Here is a 16672-nt window from a genome sequence, read left to right as displayed (position 1 = left end):
TCTTCTTGGGTGTATATCTGCCGGAATCCTGCTCAGGTGTATTCAGCGGGACCAAGAAAGTCTTCTTTGGCTTGCATTCTTGAAGTACAGTGCTGTGCCGAATTATTTATTTTACATTATTTATAGGCCCCCTTTCTCACTGAGAGTCAAGACTTGATTACACAGTGTAAGTCAAATACACTCAACAGGATGGGACATCCAGTAAACAAAGCAATAGAATTTGAATGGCAGAAATCTGAAAACAGAGCTGAAACAAAGTGTAAGCATTAACACGACACCTTAATGCAGAAAGTACATAGTAGGATCATACTTACAGCAACAGACAGTATGTACCATGCACAATACTATAGTCCACTGTCCTTATCCCTTTGCCATAGCATCTTTCTGAAGCATTTTGTTACAGAATGGACTAATCTGTTAGCATGGGAATTAGAAAGGTGAGAACAACCAAGGGTTTTTTTTTAATGTTTAAAACTATTTTGGTTTTATAGTTATTTTTTCCATTGGGTGGTGTTATTTTACTCTGGCTCTACTAATAGGATAACCATTAATAATAATTTGTAGAGACACCTCGAGAGATTAAATACCTATAGAGATTAAAGGGGGGAGTCAGACAGAGATATCTCCTGTCAGCCCTGCTATTGCATTAGCAGTTGAGCCATTTGTCGTACTTAAAGCAGTCTTAACAGATTCAAGGGGTGAAAATGAAGGGATAACACTCTACAGTGAATCTACAATATAGTTATTTTCTGAACACACCCATTTAACTCTTATACAAGATTAAACCAAACAATTCAAGAGTTTGAGCAAGTGTCTGGCTACAAATTAAATGTCGAAAAGACCGAAACTTTATTCTTTAAGATCAAGAAAGAGGATTGCCGTTCATGTACTTCATTCAGCTAAGACAAAATAAAAATAAAAATTAAATACCTAGGAATTCATATATCCAAAGATAACTGATATCTTTAAATACAACTTTATCCTGCTGATTTCTGAGATAAAAGTAAAAGTAGAGTTTGATTAACATTAAATATATCATATTTTGGTGGAATAAATACTATAAAAAATCTATATTCCCAAGGATTATTTTGTTTCTTTACTAATGGTTCAATTGCAAGAATTACAGAATTGGTTCAGTAGCTTTATTTGGACTATAAAGGTACTTAGGCCTTCTTAATATAAGGGTTTACTATCATGCAGTATGATTACCTTAGTAAAATGCATATTTTAAGGAAGGATTTTCCATTGACATATAAAACAAAACTATAATCCCGTTAGATGTATTGATATGGCTAAAGGAAAATGAGAGAGAAATGTATTAAAAATAAACATTATTTAAGCACTGATGCAGAGTGGATCAGATTATGGTGAGGGCACACCTGTTACTTCCCTACTGTCCTCTGATCAGAAATAGAAAATTTATTCCTGGCTATGAACCTAATAGTTTTAAGTATTGGGATCTTTCCAGTTGTGCTAGGTATTGTAGACTTATGATGCTCTAAGGTGGTTCTTCATGAACTTGTTCTAGACAAAGGAAGTGGGACAATCCATATTTTTCAGTATTTATAAATAAAATGTTCTGTATTGTCACCACTAAAAAAAGAAAATATACTGAAAGAAGTGACAAAATTTGAAAAATAACGAGACATTTTTATCAGTCCTGAAGTTAGTACTGAAAAATTAATCTTCAAATTTGTTTGTTATTTTTTGTCTTAATTTTAGGCATGTGAATGCCCTTTCTATTGGAAAGGCCCCCTATTTTATTGTGCTGGAGGAGAGCGAACAGGATTTGTATCAGTTCATAAATTTGTTGCAATGTGGCGAAAGTAAGTATGATTCTTTTTAAGCAATGCCATTTTGTCATGTTTTTAAATAGAATAATTAAAAAACTTGTCAGAGTGTTTAAGCTCCCCCTCCATAACAGATTTTGTATATGATATTAGAAAAATACCAATGTTAACAATGTAGATAAAGTATTTCAAACTGAACCTGGGGTAGGGGGGGGGAGCAAGGCAGAAATGACATTAAATCCCTGTAAAGAAACAGTGTTATGGGCTGTAACATTAGATAATTACATAGACCCCATGTTTAAGTATTTGGATTAGATGCTTGTTCCTGTCTATAAGAACACTTTGAGCTTGTTTCCTGCTGTGAAAATATAAACTTACGATATATGCACAAATTAGATAAATTATACATTTCAGGATACTACAGACTTGTCATGATGCTGCTGCGAAGTTTGTTCATCTTTTAAAGAGTCCTGGGTGTAACTATTTGGTACAAGAAGACTTCATTCCACTTTTGCAAGTAAATTACCACTTACTTAATTAGTACTATGGATTTCCAGAAAGACTTTGTTAGCTCAGCTAGCTCTTTGAAAATGTTACTTGTTTATTGATGCACTCACTGAGGGATAGGAAAGCTGAAACTTGGTTTCTGTACAGTCCAAGGCACATGTATGATCACTCTGAAAATGAGACAGTGTTATTCCTCTTACCCAGGGCGGCTTCTTCCTTTTTTTATAAAAAGAGGTGCTGGAACTCTCAAGAGGGAAATTAAGTTTTCAATCTATATACTGAAGACTCATGAACTTTTAAAACATTTTTAGAAGAATTTTGTCGAAGAGGTTCCCCCAGAAAAAAGCCCTGGTCTTACCCCAAACTTTGGTGTGCAAATTATCCCCATTTCCACAGTCATTCGAACTCACCTCAAACTCTTTCCATCCAGATATTACAAGCATTTGCCTCCAGTTTCTACCAATTCATACTCCCCATCACTTCCTCCCTGCAATTGCTTCTTTAGAATTGCTGTTGACTCTTTGACCTTTGCAGCCCTTTCCAACCTCGCTGGATTTTTGCATACCATTTCTGAAACTTGTATTCCCATTTTCTTTCTAAAAGTGAAACTGCAGGACGTACCTCTTGTTATAGTGTTGGCTGTTTTGCTTAGAACATATAATTGTCTTAAACCCACATAATGTCTTTAGCGTGGCATGATTTGGTTATGATTCATGAAGGCATCGCACATTAAAATTCTGTGTCTACTTGTTTTCTGCATATGCTGACAATGAATACACCTACAGGCCTGTAACCCTCATGTTTTTTTCTTAGGATGTAGTCAATAGTCACCCTAGTCTTGTCTTCTTAAAAGAAGCGTCAGAATTTCATTCTCGGTACATTACCACAGTAAGTGTCCTTTATATTTTAAAATGGCTTTTCCTGAACTCTGGAAGTGTTTAAACATGGATCTGTCCTTTCATGTAAAAAGTAGATGGTGGCTGTGTCTGATTTTAAAAGCAAGAGAAGCACCAAATTATAGAGATCCTACATATGGTTTGGTCCTTAATTTCCTCCTAAATGCTACTACAGTGTGTAAAGTTTGTCAGGAGAAAATAATAATATGCTCTGCTCAAATCAGATAAGGAAGAAAATGACATAAATAAGGACATAAGAAGAGCCCTGCTGGATCAGGCCCAGTGGTCCATCCAGTCCATCATCCAGTCTTGCACCGTGGCCAACCAGTTCCTCTGGAGGGACACCAACAGGGAATGATCTCAGTCTTATGCATTATTTGCATATAGGATAATGCATTAGTGGATGTCAGGCGTAATGAAACCAATGAGGTATATGGAAAATATATATAGAATATAGGAAATAGTATGTTGTGTTAGACATGTTTTTGAAATCTATTGGGAGAGCTCAAATTATTTGCACAGCTTCCTTTATGTGTTAGTCTGGCTAAGGCTGCATAGTTGAATGGTGAGCTGAATCTAGGCCTTCTCCCCAAAATGCAGAACTTTCAAGAATGAATACAGGCAGTTAGTTTTTTTTGGAACAATAGAAACAGCCCTATGTGCATCATGCATTTTAATTAACCTGAAAGTTCCCAGTAAAACCTGTCAACCTGCCTTTTTATAGAGACTACATGTTCTCTCTCCCCACCCCCAGTCTTTGTTAAATTGCAGGTATGTTATTAGTCAAGCTACTTACCCATTCAGTGTTGAGGTAAACATTGTTACTTACACTTGCCCCACTTTTTTCCCAATATTCCAGGGTTTAGCACTTACTTGGGTTGACTCCCTTCAAAGCCTATGGCATTTTGTAGTACTTACTTTAGTTCATATATACAAATAGAGCATAGGTGGAGGCACAAAGGTACTGCTACAGGTCAAATCTGTCTCCCCACATCCCCCAGGTGCTTCAGGCACTCCAAGCAAAGTCTGTCTGCATCTCTCTCTCTCTCTCTTCTAGTATCTAAGACTGTGATTTCTTTCACACACAACCGTCCGCTACCTTCGTCCAGATAGGGGAGAAACTCACCTTTTACAAACCCGGATAAACACGTGAACAAAACAATTTCCTGACCCCCATGGAGGAGATATCAACAATCACCAAGATACATTAAAGGCTTAGGAACAAATGACACATTTAAAAAATGTCTGAAGAGTAGAAAATTGAAATGATGAAATGATTTGGTGCTGAAAGAAATGCAGAGAGGCTGTAAACAAAGAAATCTGAATACAGCAAGTAGTCAAATATTTATGTATGTAGACTATCATAGCGAATGTAATCAGTGACCTATTCATACTTATTTTCTTGCTGTAGGTAATACAGAGGATATTTTATACAGTAAATAGGTCCTGGTCAGGAAGAATCACTTGTAATGAACTTAGAAAGAGCAGCTTTTTGCAGGTATGTAACATATGCAACACTGTGAATTAGAACAAACTAAAACATAAAGCAAACATAAAACATAGGTTATTCCAATGGACAGCACTGAAAACAGTGATGTCTAGAGTATTTTAAAGAATGCAACTATTATGTTAGTAATGTGTTTATTATGTACATTTTGTCTTTGTGGTGTTATCATTTAACCTGGATTTTTACATTTGTTCAAAAGCTTCTACAAGTGTCTCACACTACACTGTAGAAGTCTGGTAGTAAGATGACTCTGCAGTAAACCCACCATGGGGAAAATAATTCCTTGATTCTGTTCAACATAGCAAAGAAGAAAAAGTAACAGGCTGAGATCACACGGGCAGGAAAATGTGGGGGGGAAGCGTGGCTGTTTGCCCCGGGGCAAAATAACGCACGGTTGCGCAAGCAGACATCCCGTGGTAGGGGGGAGGTGCCGATCACACCACAATCCTGCGGCGCGGCAAAGAAGCGCCACAGCAAACGGGTGGGGTTTTTTTCTGTACACCGACGTGTGCGCATGCCCCATTGGGTGCTTGTGCGCATCCCGAGGACACTTGGGGGGGGAAATCCTTTTTGCGAGGGGACATGGGCGGGCGCCAGATGCCATGGGATTCCACCGGAAACGCAATCACGCGCCCGCCCTTGCCCTGCGGTTTCCGGAAACTAGTACCTCCGAGGTACTAGTTTTTTACCGCGCATCTTCGGAGTGAAGCCTTGGGTGAGCCACGGGAGCTCTACGCTTCCCAGATGTGGCGGTGAGATCGCGCCCGGAAAATCCACCTATCTTCCGTCTCTCTAGCATGCCTAATGCTCCGTGTGACCGCAGCCACAGATAGGCTAATGTTGCACTCATGAGGATCCTGTTCAGAGTTAACTGTGTCAGCCTCCAGTTATACTTATTTTATTGCCTTTAGAATTTTGCCTTTCTCGCTCTTTTTAACTTTAGATTTCAAGTGCTGGAACAAAGGCAGGAGGGTTGCAGCTGTTTTGGCACTAGAAAAGGTACAGAGGAGGAATAATTGCTCCTTGGCCACCTCACCACAGGCCTAATAAGGATCGGGCCCTCATGGCATTTTTAAATGGTGGCAGTTGATGCTATTGTGTCTAGTTCAGGACGAAGTAGGGACCCTCACTGAACTCAGATTTGCATAAAACACTGAACTTTTCTTGTAAACTGCTGCTGTGACAGTTGGGGTCATGCTTTCTTAATGATACTTTCTCCTGTGTATTTTTGTCAATAGAATGTGGCAATGCTGGAAGAAGAAGTGGATATTAACCAGCTGACAGAATACTTTTCTTATGAGCACTTCTATGTAATTTACTGCAAATTTTGGGAGCTGGATACAGACCATGACCTTTATATTGATGCAAAGGATTTAGCACGGCACAATGATCATGGTATGATAGTGCAATTTAGTTGAATGGCGTCAGTAACGTCTGTAGTAGAGCAATACTTCATCATATTTTCAAATATGTATTCATAAATGGATATTCTGTAGACTGGCATAAGTTAAGCATGAGATAAAATGAGGAAAAAATGTAAACTTCAAAGTGCATGAGGAGGATTTCCGAAACGCACCTCTCTGGGGAGTTATCTCCTGAATAAAATGGTGTGTGTATTGTCATACCATATATAGTAAAAACAATAGCTGCACAGTGTCTTGTATCTTCTCTTCATGGAGCTTACAGCAGAAGAGCTGGTAGGAGACCAAGGAACATGGTCTGGGATGTGAAAGTTTATCATTCAGAGAAATCTTTTCTTCATCTGTTCATAACCTATAAAGTAACTTCCTGTGTGGTGCTCTGTTGTGTTATAGTCTATGCTGAGAAGTCTATGTAGTGCTGACAACATAACCAATATCCCCTATTAAAATTAAATCCCTGATTGGTTGTTTATGTCCAGGGAAAGCCCTGGGCTCTGACTGAATCCCAAATGAGTTGTTTAGGAAGAGGCTTTATACACAAGGCTTGAAATTTTAAAGAAAATGAATTAACATGAACATGTTAAGCTGAACTGAATAATTTTGCTCTTTCACAGCCATATCTAATCGGATGATAGACAGGATTTTCTCAGGAGCTGTAACAAGGTGACTTTTTTCTCATATTGCCTGCTAATCAATCATGAAGTATGCATAAGTTTAAAAACTACATGGGGCAGCTGAATTCCAATAAAAATGGAACTTTTAATTACCAAGGCTTTGTTCTGTCTTTAAGCAAGCGTTCTAAATAAATGGGTTTTTTGAAATTACAAATGTAGGTGGTCATCTGATGTTAAATAAAGCATCTTCTTTGTAAAGGAAAATTTGAAATAAAGTCAGGTTAACTAATGAAACATAAGAAAGGTGTGATACAATATAAAAACTCCAGTCTAGTTGCTCTGCCCAAGGTGAGAATTTGCACGAGAAATATTTAAGGCATGCAAACATTTAAGACATGCTTAAATGTGGTATGCATTATTAGGTTTCATGATTGTGTAAATACCCTGACCATAATTCAATTCTGCAGCCCCCGGGTTTGTAAACTGAGCTCTTAACTGCTGCCATTCCCGGGGGATAATGTCCATCTATTGACCATAGCTGGCAGTGGGACCAAGTAAAGAGTTTGGGATTTCAATCCCATATCATAGTTTATCACACTAAACACTACCTCTCCTTCCTCAGCCTTTTCATTTTCTTAGTAGACAATCAACAGAGAAGGGGGAATGGGGAGTGTGTGCCTTCTGGGAAAAACACCTGCAGCAGCTGGGAAATCCAGATTTAAAAATCCCACTTTGCTATAAAAGTCACAGGGTGGCCATGGGTCAATCACTGTTTCTTAGCTTAGCCTACCAAACAGGGATGTTGTATCCCGCTGTTCCTCCAAAATCAGTCAGGTAGCATACGTGAGGCTGCCTGATTTTGTCTTTACAGGTAAGTAGATAAGCTCTGTGGTATTTTCAAAATTTGCTACTATGTAGTTTTATTCTTAAAATACTTATGAAAATACTGCTTACCTGGATGTTCTACATTTCCCCCACCTTCCTCCTTTAAAAAAAATTTACCTGCATATGCCAAAGGAACAAGAAAGCTCAGAAAGAAGGAAAAATCTGCTATGCAGATTTTGTATGGTTTTTAATATCTGAAGAAGACAAAAAGACAGCTACTAGGTAAGATGAGTGTTTCTTACAAGTATAATGCCAGCTTTTTTATGTAAGATCATACAGACCAGATAAGCACAATCCTCTGTTGCTATCAAAGTTAGACAATGCTAATGTATTTTATTTTATAAGTTTTGTTTAATTTACTTCTAATGTAATATAATTGATACATATATCAAGTAACATACCAAACTTGTTTGACTTACAAGGGTCAGTTCAGTCCAAGCATGTATTTGTTTTCCTATATTGAACTGATATACATTTGATGGTGCTAAATTATTTCATGACTCGTTTCAGCATTGAATACTGGTTTCGCTGCATGGACCTTGATGGGGATGGTGTGCTGTCTATGTATGAGCTGCAGTACTTTTATGAAGAGCAATGTCAAAAACTGGACAATATGGCTATTGAACCTCTGCCATTCGAAGACTGTCTTTGCCAGATGCTTGATCTTGTGAAACCAGAGTGCGAAGGTGAATAGTTGCTTTATATCTTATCAACAGCTCTATAGAAATCTCTCTGTGGTAGCGAGAGAGAAGATAATAGAATCCATTGTATGTTTGTCACTTCTATAATGTTACGTTGGTTAACTGTTCAGGTCTTACCTATCATATTTAGAAGGAGAAATTTTGAAACAGTCTGAAAATCAGCAGAACATCTAGAAGTGATAGTGAATCAATCGCTTGCTGAAATAAGAACTTTCACCATTTGCCTAAAGACTGGCAAGGACTTTTCTGCCACACTTTTTCTTGGGAGGAAGTTGCAAAGAGAGAACTCATTCCCCAGCTTTTAAAGGCAGGAGTTCATTTATAATTCCTATCCCAGCAAGTCGTACAGTTTCTCACTAAAGTGGTCCCTGTAAACCTGCAAGAAATTGCGAAACCTGTAAGCTCTGTTAAGCTTGCATTGCGTTCTCAAACCTGTCATGTTTGTTTCCTTATTTGTATTCCTCCTTCCAGGGAAAATAACTCTTCGTGACTTAAAGAAGTGTAAGATGGCAAATGTGTTCTTTGATACCTTTTTCAACATTGACAAATACTTAGATCATGAGCAGAAGGATCAGTTTTCTATATTACGGGTAAGCGCTAATGAGGTGCTGGTCAAAACTAACTTTACCTCTCATAATAAAGCTTATAGTACTGTGTGATGCTAAATATGTGTATGATATCCGTAGGGTGCTGAAAATGAAAATCAAGAAATGTCTGATTGGGAAAAATATGCCTCTGAAGAATATGATGTCTTGGTGGCAGAGGAAGCAGCTAGTGACCAGTGGAATGATTGGTAAGCATAGCTGGGGTCAAAATCCCTTTCTGTAAATCTGGCAAAATTGACCATATGACTGCCTGCAAAGCAAAGGAATGAACTTTCACTTGATTGTGGCTCTCTTTAAAATTATACACAGTCTGAATATACAGAGCAATACAGGAACATGAAGTTTCACTTAAAATGGAGTTCGGCTGGCAATCTGTCGTGTTAACTCCTTTTACACTTTTGAAGCATTGTATATTTACCTTTGTCAGTTGTTTTCTACTCAATCCTTTGTATTTATACATTTGTCATTGATGTATTGAATATTGTTTATAGTATAATTTTCCCACTGTGTGTTCAGGTGGGGTTTTCAACTTGTAGTGTGATGTAGTGGCTAAAGTGGTGGACTAGGATCTGGGGAACCCAGGTTCGAATCCCCGTTCCACTATGTAAGCTCGGTGGGTGACCTTGGGCCAGACATACACTCTCAGCCGAACCTACCTCGCAGGGTTGTGAGGATAAAATAGAGGAGAGGAGAACAAAGCAAGCCATTTTGGGGTCCCTATTGGGGAGAAAGAAGAGATATAAATAAATATATACATTCCTATTTTTGGTATGCCTTCTTGTACTTTTGTACTTTGTTTTTGCATTCCATGAGGGTATTCCTTTTTTGTTTTTGTTTTTCTTAATAGAAAACTTAAAAGTAAGAGAATGGTCTTCTGAAAACAGAGATAAAAGTGGTTTTGACCAGCATTCACTTGTATGTTCCATGCAGAATATCCTTGGAACTCTGTCCAAATTCACGTAGCTGGTATTCATATATCTCTTCTTCAGCATGAATCCATTTGAGTTGCATTTCTCAGAGGTTAAGTTATCTTTTGAGAACAGTGCAGGTCCAGCTGTCCCTTCTTCTGGGCCATGGAAGCACAAGCTATGGTCTGCCTGCCCTAAGGCAGAGGAAGAAGTACGCCATGGATCCGAAGCCACTGTTTTTATTCTTTCCCTGTTTTGTGGCACAGGCAGTGTCACTAGGCACCATGGGCATGATTAAAAAAAATAAATGAACGGATGGGTAGAATGCACTATCTAGCAAATTTAAATTAGTCTGTTATAAATGGGAATGGAGTCTGCAGTGCCTTTTGCCAGAGGATACTTTTCTTGTGTGGAAGCCTCTTTTATTATTTTGATGTCTTAATTTATAAATAATGATTTAATATTACTTCTCCATCTTACCAAGGGGTGACTTTATTGCTCCTGTTGTCATGGCTCAGGTGGGGTGTCACCTGATGCTGCCACTCTGGTTTTAGGATCCCTTGAGAAGGCCCAGAGCACCCTCCCAAGACCTTCAGACCTCCCTTATTTGGCTGAATAATAGGCAAGAGGACCAGGCAGAGTAAACAACAAATAATTGGTTTAACAGGAGGTCATCCCAATATGGGAAACAAACAAGGTGCAAGAACCATGACAATAAGGGGGTGAAGAGAAAAGAAACCAAATGCCTTAACGCGACTAGACTCACAGTCCCTAGTGCACTGTCTCAATTGGGCCTGAGTCTACTCACCCTTCTTCTCAGGGTGAGGGTCTCTCCCAGCAGCAGCCTTCCCTCTGGCCCTGCTCTCTTGGAAGAAAGAACAGCTCTTCTTCTGTACCAGCTCTTTTGTTACAAGTCCCCTTTCTCTGTGATTGGCTAAAATTGTCACCAAAACCTCTCAGGGACTTCTGGGAGTTGTAGGCCTGGCCTCCTCCCACTGCTACTCAAGCTCCCTGGACCTGCTAGGCACAGCCCAGATCATGACACCCTAGAACAGATTTAGACTAATGTTGAGGTTGACTGTTTTGGGGGAAGTAAGCTCCATTTTATCACACAACTCACAGTCCTGCAACCAGGGTTGAAGTGGAGATTTTGTGTGAATGACACAACTGCTGCCATTATACATCTTATGGAACAAACTGTTATGGTGAATGCATTTATTTAAAGGTCATCAAAGTACCAGATTGGCTACACCTTCTCATTCTGAGCCCCATATAAAAAGTGATGCTCAAAGAAGCCACAAGATGTTGCAGAAGGACTTGCGGGGCATCTCATTTTCCCCTCCCCACTATTTCTTCTTTCCCTTCTCAGAGCCTCTCTCCTTTTCCTGCTTATCTCGTTGCCACCCAACAGCCAACTGACCTGTATCTGCCCTCCCAGCTTCAGTTTTTCCTTCCCCACCAGCAACCTGTTCTTAGGAAAACTATGGCACAGTTGTGTGGTGCCAGCTGTTGGGACAGGCCCATTTGCATGGTAGGGAACCCTCAAGGACTTGCAAGGGAGACACATAACTTTCCTCTGTATCCCTCCTCCCCACACTATTTCCTCCTTCCTTCCACTTGGCAATCCCCATATCCTCTCTCCTTTCTGTTCCCCATTGTCTTCTCAGGTACTCACCAACCTACCTTTTATTTGTCTCCCATCTCCAATGACATTTATTTTTCGTTGACTTCATATATACTCAGCCTTTCTCCACAGTAGGGAACAAACCAGTGTACATCATTCTCCTCTACCCCTTTGTATTCTCACAATAATCCTGTGAGGTTGGTTAGGCTAAAAGAATGTGATTTGCACAACAATTACTTAGTGAGCTTCTATGGCAGACTGGTGATTTGAACTTTGGTTTCCCAGACGCTGCTCTGAAGCTGTAACCACTACACCACATTGGCTTTCATAGGGTGGGTACTGTTGAACAGTAGCAGATAGCCAGGCATGGGATAGTCATTCAAGTTGGGAGGTATCATATCACCCAGTGGTTGCTTCCATGCCTGGCTCCAATGAGTGTGCCATCAAAGGCCAAGGCAACCTTGGAAAGGGTCCTACCCTCCCGCTCTGTCTTTTACTAACAGCCACAGAGGGCACCCATTTTTATGCAACCTTGGGTGTTTTTCAGGGCTTGCCTGTTCACAACTCCAGTCTTCAGATTTAAGTATCCACAGATGGGGCCATACTTGGCTATTAGAAAATGTTTTCCAGAGGATACTGGGATTGTGATTTCTGCCCAGTTGTGCCAGTCATCTCCAGCTATCCCCACATTCATACTGCTACTTTTACGATATCCCACTTGTGGCATGGGATATGAAGGTGTGTTTCAGTGGCCATACTAAATGTACATATCAGGACCAGTATTGTGTGTGTTCTATTTTAGAAAATTCCTGTGCTTGGTGCTTTGAAAAGGCACCAGAAGCCATGGCCCTAAGTATCTGAGGCCTAATTGAATTCCTGTTTTGTTTTTCTAGTTATGAACCAGAATTGAACCCTGGAGACCATCAAAAGACCAATATACTAAAATATCAGATGGAGAAAAGGCCTTTCTTTGACATGCCTTCCCATTTGGCTGATGTTGACTTGGATGAGTATGACTATGAGGAAGACTTTGAATAAATTGTGCTACCCCGTTTGAACAAGAATGAATAAGGACTGTCTGCAGCAGGTCTGCTGAATCTGTGTAGAGCTTTGTTTCTGGAAAAAAGAGTAAACTTAATTGTTTGGCTGTAAGATTAATATTTTAATCATTTAAGTAATATTTTTAAAACAAATGAGTTTGTAGGAATGACATCTTTTGTATTTATTCAACAGATTGTTTACTGTAAAGTACTTAAATTATTTATAGATAGGTTATTCTTCCTTTAAGGAATTGCAACATATCTTAGTGTTTAAAGTAAATTTTCAGGCTTGTTTGTTTTTATACAACACTAGAATTCTTCCTAATTTCTACTTGTACATGTTAGCCGAGGCCAGAAGTTGTTGCTCTTGCAGCCTCTTAGCAGAAGTCCAGTAACTGCCAAAATTCAAAGACAAAAGGGTCACAAGCCAGGACTTGGAAGGTAGTGGCTAACTTCTCGAGTAAAGAGTCATTGCTTGGACAAGCTGGATACACTGGTGCGCGTAGCAAAGTATGTCATGCTCTGAAACAACCTGTTCTTTTCCTGTCTTTCTCCTCTCTTACTCCTTTTCATTTTGTTCGCTTGTCGCCCATTGCAAAACTAGCTTTTATCTCTCACACGACTGCAGTGGATATCTTTATTCCCAGGTCAAAGGAACCAATTTTTAAACACTATGTAAGTTTTACTTGATCTGTTATGTGCACTAACCTTGTGATGGGCATTTAGTGTGTTTCTTCAATGGTTAGCTATTGACACATTCCATGAATATTCATACCAATCGTGTCAGAGCAGCTGAATAGTCTGATGCTTTGCTTGCCCTGTGTAAGGTGAGAGAGCGCTTCCTGGACAAGCTAGATGTTGCTACTCCAGTTTTTTGGAAAAATCATAATGGTTTGTAGTGCCTTAATTATCCCCGTGTTCACCCGAGAAACTGAATATAAAGTGTTTAAAGCAAAACTCTTGCTGTTAGATTTTCATGTAAAGGGGGGGGGGAAGCAGATGTAAGTTATTTTGGTTGCAGTGCAGATCTCTTACAGATTTAAACTATCATGTTGGTATTTTCAAATAAAGTTTTTTTTCATAAATATAATTGATCTGTCTCTTCAGTACTGAATACAGCGAGTCTGCTTTCAAAATACCTTTACTCTAGAATACAAAAGAAGTGGGTTGGATTGCTAGAATAGTGACTTCAAGAATTTTGATTGATGGCAGTCCCTTTTAAATAATACTACAGGGTTGGATATGTAGCACTAGATAATACTATCTTATCACTGGAGAAATCTGTGGATGTTGAATCCTGTTCTGCCACTCTTAAGGTGCAGTGGCTAAATAATGATTTGTTTGGCTTATCTACTTGGGTCCCGTGATTATTCTGGCAGGCACAAGGGGCAGAAGGAATTTCTCTTCTCTTTGGTAAAGCTTTTTAGTTTCCAAGCAGGGAAAACTGAAGCCCCCTCTATGTTTACTCTAACACAGCAAATAGCAGCACCAGGGGCCCATTTGAGCTTTGGGAATGGTGTGGGTGAAGTAATCACAGACAATCTGGGCCCTGGAGCCCTTTTCCAAATGGTAAGGATTCCAACAGTTCTTCTGTAGCAATAAAAAATGTGCAAGAGATCCTTCTGTGGACTCTTGCCCGCACACAAGGGCCAGCCTTATAATGAAATGAGGTTGTAGCTTCATGACATAGATTCTGTATGTAGATGGCTTAGGCCATCTCTCTCCTAAGCAATATTTTTTTTCTCTTCCTTCTTACCCAGGCCTCTTGAAACACAGTGCAACAAGCCATGCATGCCTAACAGGGCTCCTGAACTCGTGTGTGTTTGTGTGTGCCTGGAAGTCACGGTTGACTTCTAGCAACCCCTAGTGGGGCTTGGACATTTCAGAGTGGTGGCTTGCTATTGCCTGCCTCTGCATCCCGGCCTCCCATCCAAGTACTTGCCAGGGTGGCCCTGCTTAGCTTCCAGGATCAGGCTTGCCTGGGCTATCCAGGACAGGGCTGGGCTGGGCTCTTGAACTCTTATAGCTGCAGGGGGTTAAAGGTGGCACCTGCAGCTGACTGGTAACTCCCCCAGAGCCTGCATTTGTCTTGTGGTGCTTTCCTTTTAAGGTCTTCTAATACTAACAGGGCACTCGTCATACAAATTCAGCCAAACTAAATCTGTCACTCATTTTATTTTGCGAACACATTAATATAAAAGTATGAAACAATTATTTTACAGGTCTTGCAATAATAACGGATCCCTAATGGCACGCTTCCATTCTGGTGTCAACACTAAAGACTGTAATGATGCATATATGAAACTGGAAGTAGAAATGGGTATTCTGACAAGGACTTCAGGGTTTCTTTTTATGTACACACATTCCACAGCTTTCTTCTCTCTCAAATCCATCATCCTATGAAACAAGATGGTAGAAATGTGCTTGCTTAGAGCCCTCCAGAGTATACATTCCTTTTTTTATTTGCATAAAAGAAGGAAACTGCTGTCTGGCTGGGTTTTGTGGCCTTGTCTATACATAAACATGCTAGCACGTTTTTGGACAGAAAATACAGAAACTGTGATTATAAAGTCACATAATACAAGACAAGAAGTGAAGAAAATTTTTAACACTGGATGAAGTTGTCATCATTATGGTCATTTTCTTTGTCTTTTCCAGATATACTGAGCTCCATATACCAGGTTAGCTGGGAGCATGATGTGATGTCCAAGATAAGAGCGATCACTTCTTTCTTGTGAATCAGCAAAGTAACGGTTTCTGACCAGATGTCTTGGAATCTCATGTCTCCTGTATATGAACAAATGTTAAAATAATCCACTTGCCATTTAAGTTCTCTGGGCCATACTTATAGTTTTAACAGGTATTGGAGGCTTCCCCTTTGTTTGGATTTGTTCACTTCATTAGCGATTGTGTTTGTATTGCTACTGTTAAGAGCTTTTATAGGTTTTAAAAGCTTTTGTATTACTCTTTTTCACTTTTGTTTGATATTAATTTAGGAAGGTGACAGTGAACTATGAATAAAGATATACACAAAACTCTCTAGCCCTTTCAGTTGCAAAGATATGCCTTTCCCCTTACGTCTCCGCAAGGGACAGAGACTTAATCTTCTTTTAAAAATGAAAGCTGGGAATTCAGATAACCTGCTACTCCTATGGTTACAATGGTATATTGATAACAATATTCTAGTATGACCATTCTGGTGTGGATTTTTAATAAAATAAAAGCCCCTCCCAGGTGAAGGAAAGAGGAGAAATCTGAATTTTCCCATCCAGGCTTCATTATGATCTTTCCCAAAACTGAAGCAAAGCAGGTTTGAGAAAAATCCACTCCCCAAAAGCATTGAGCTCAGTGGAAATGGCCACTGTCACCAACTTTAAAAACAGAATAAATGGAAGAGTGTATATCAGAGTTCCTTAGCCAAGCTAAGGAAGTTTCTGTGGTCTACTTAAATGAACAACATCAGAAAGACCTTCTATCCAGACTCCCAAGATTTGATAGGAAACCCACAAACAGCACTATATGTATCTTGAGTAGCCTTTGAATGCCCCTCCCCTCCCCTCTGCACTGTCCAGCCTGCTAGTTAATAATCCACCTTTCCAGGCCTATTTTCTGTGCCCTGCAGAGGAAAGGCAGGTGGTAACTAGAGACAGGGCTTTTTCGGGGGTGGCACCTTGCCTTTAGAATACCTTCTTCCAGGGGTCTTTTGGTAGAAAAAGAGCTGCAGGAGCTCATTAGCATACGGTATGCTAATGAGCTACTAGGCTATTAGCATAATAGCTCATTAGCATATGCAATGCCCCCTGACATCACTGGAAGTGATGTCAGAAGGGGAAGCAAAAGGGGGGAAGGGATCTTCAAAAGCCTCCCCTTCCCTGGGGGGGGAAGCAAAGAGAGAAGGGGTTTAAAGTTTAAACCCCGTCTCACTAGAGTTCGGCCACAGAAGTAGGAAAGAAGGAAGGAAAGAGAGCGAGAGAGTAGAGAGAAGGAACGAAGAAAGGAAAGAGAGAAAGAAAGAGAATGAAAGAAGGAAGGAAAGAGGGAATAAAGAGAGAAGGAAAGAAGGAAAGAAAGAGGAAAAGAAAGAAGGAAAGATGGAGGGAAAGAAAGAGGGCAAAGAGATGGGGATGGAGGGAGGCTCTTCCACCCCTTGATCAAGTCCCTGCCCACCCCCTCT

At 39.8% G+C, this 16672-nt stretch overlaps 2 protein-coding genes across 3 annotated transcripts in view; one reads left to right on the top strand and one right to left on the bottom strand.

The window, feature by feature from the left end:
* Positions 1–15466, top strand: part of PPP2R3B (protein phosphatase 2 regulatory subunit B'', beta) — a 49375-nt gene extending 33909 nt beyond the window's left edge. Inside the window, exons 4-15 of one of the 2 annotated variants that reach the window (XM_015410977.1) lie at positions 1723–1826; positions 2205–2307; positions 3111–3185; positions 4605–4691; positions 5939–6095; positions 6736–6784; positions 7753–7842; positions 8131–8306; positions 8793–8911; positions 9008–9114; positions 12352–12545; positions 15157–15466. In XM_015410977.1, coding sequence (XP_015266463.1) covers positions 1723–1826; positions 2205–2307; positions 3111–3185; positions 4605–4691; positions 5939–6095; positions 6736–6784; positions 7753–7842; positions 8131–8306; positions 8793–8911; positions 9008–9114; positions 12352–12496 — 1212 coding nt within the window. In that variant the 3' untranslated portion in view covers positions 12497–12545; positions 15157–15466. The remainder of the gene's footprint in view (positions 1–1722; positions 1827–2204; positions 2308–3110; positions 3186–4604; positions 4692–5938; positions 6096–6735; positions 6785–7752; positions 7843–8130; positions 8307–8792; positions 8912–9007; positions 9115–12351; positions 12546–15156) is intronic. The other variant, XM_015410978.1, reaches the window with a different exon arrangement.
* LOC107110229 (cohesin subunit SA-2-like) overlaps positions 15216–16672 on the bottom strand; it is a 79250-nt gene continuing 77793 nt past the window's right edge. The window contains exon 34 of the mRNA XM_015410979.1: positions 15216–15285. Within this exon, the coding sequence (XP_015266465.1) occupies positions 15277–15285 (9 nt within the window). The 3' untranslated portion in view covers positions 15216–15276. The remainder of the gene's footprint in view (positions 15286–16672) is intronic.

This window comes from Gekko japonicus, unplaced genomic scaffold (assembly GCF_001447785.1).
Source record: "Gekko japonicus isolate JY-2015 unplaced genomic scaffold, Gekko_japonicus_V1.1 scaffold244, whole genome shotgun sequence".
Lineage (NCBI taxonomy): Eukaryota > Metazoa > Chordata > Lepidosauria > Squamata > Gekkonidae > Gekko > Gekko japonicus.
This window is presented reverse-complemented; position numbering and strand designations above follow the sequence as displayed.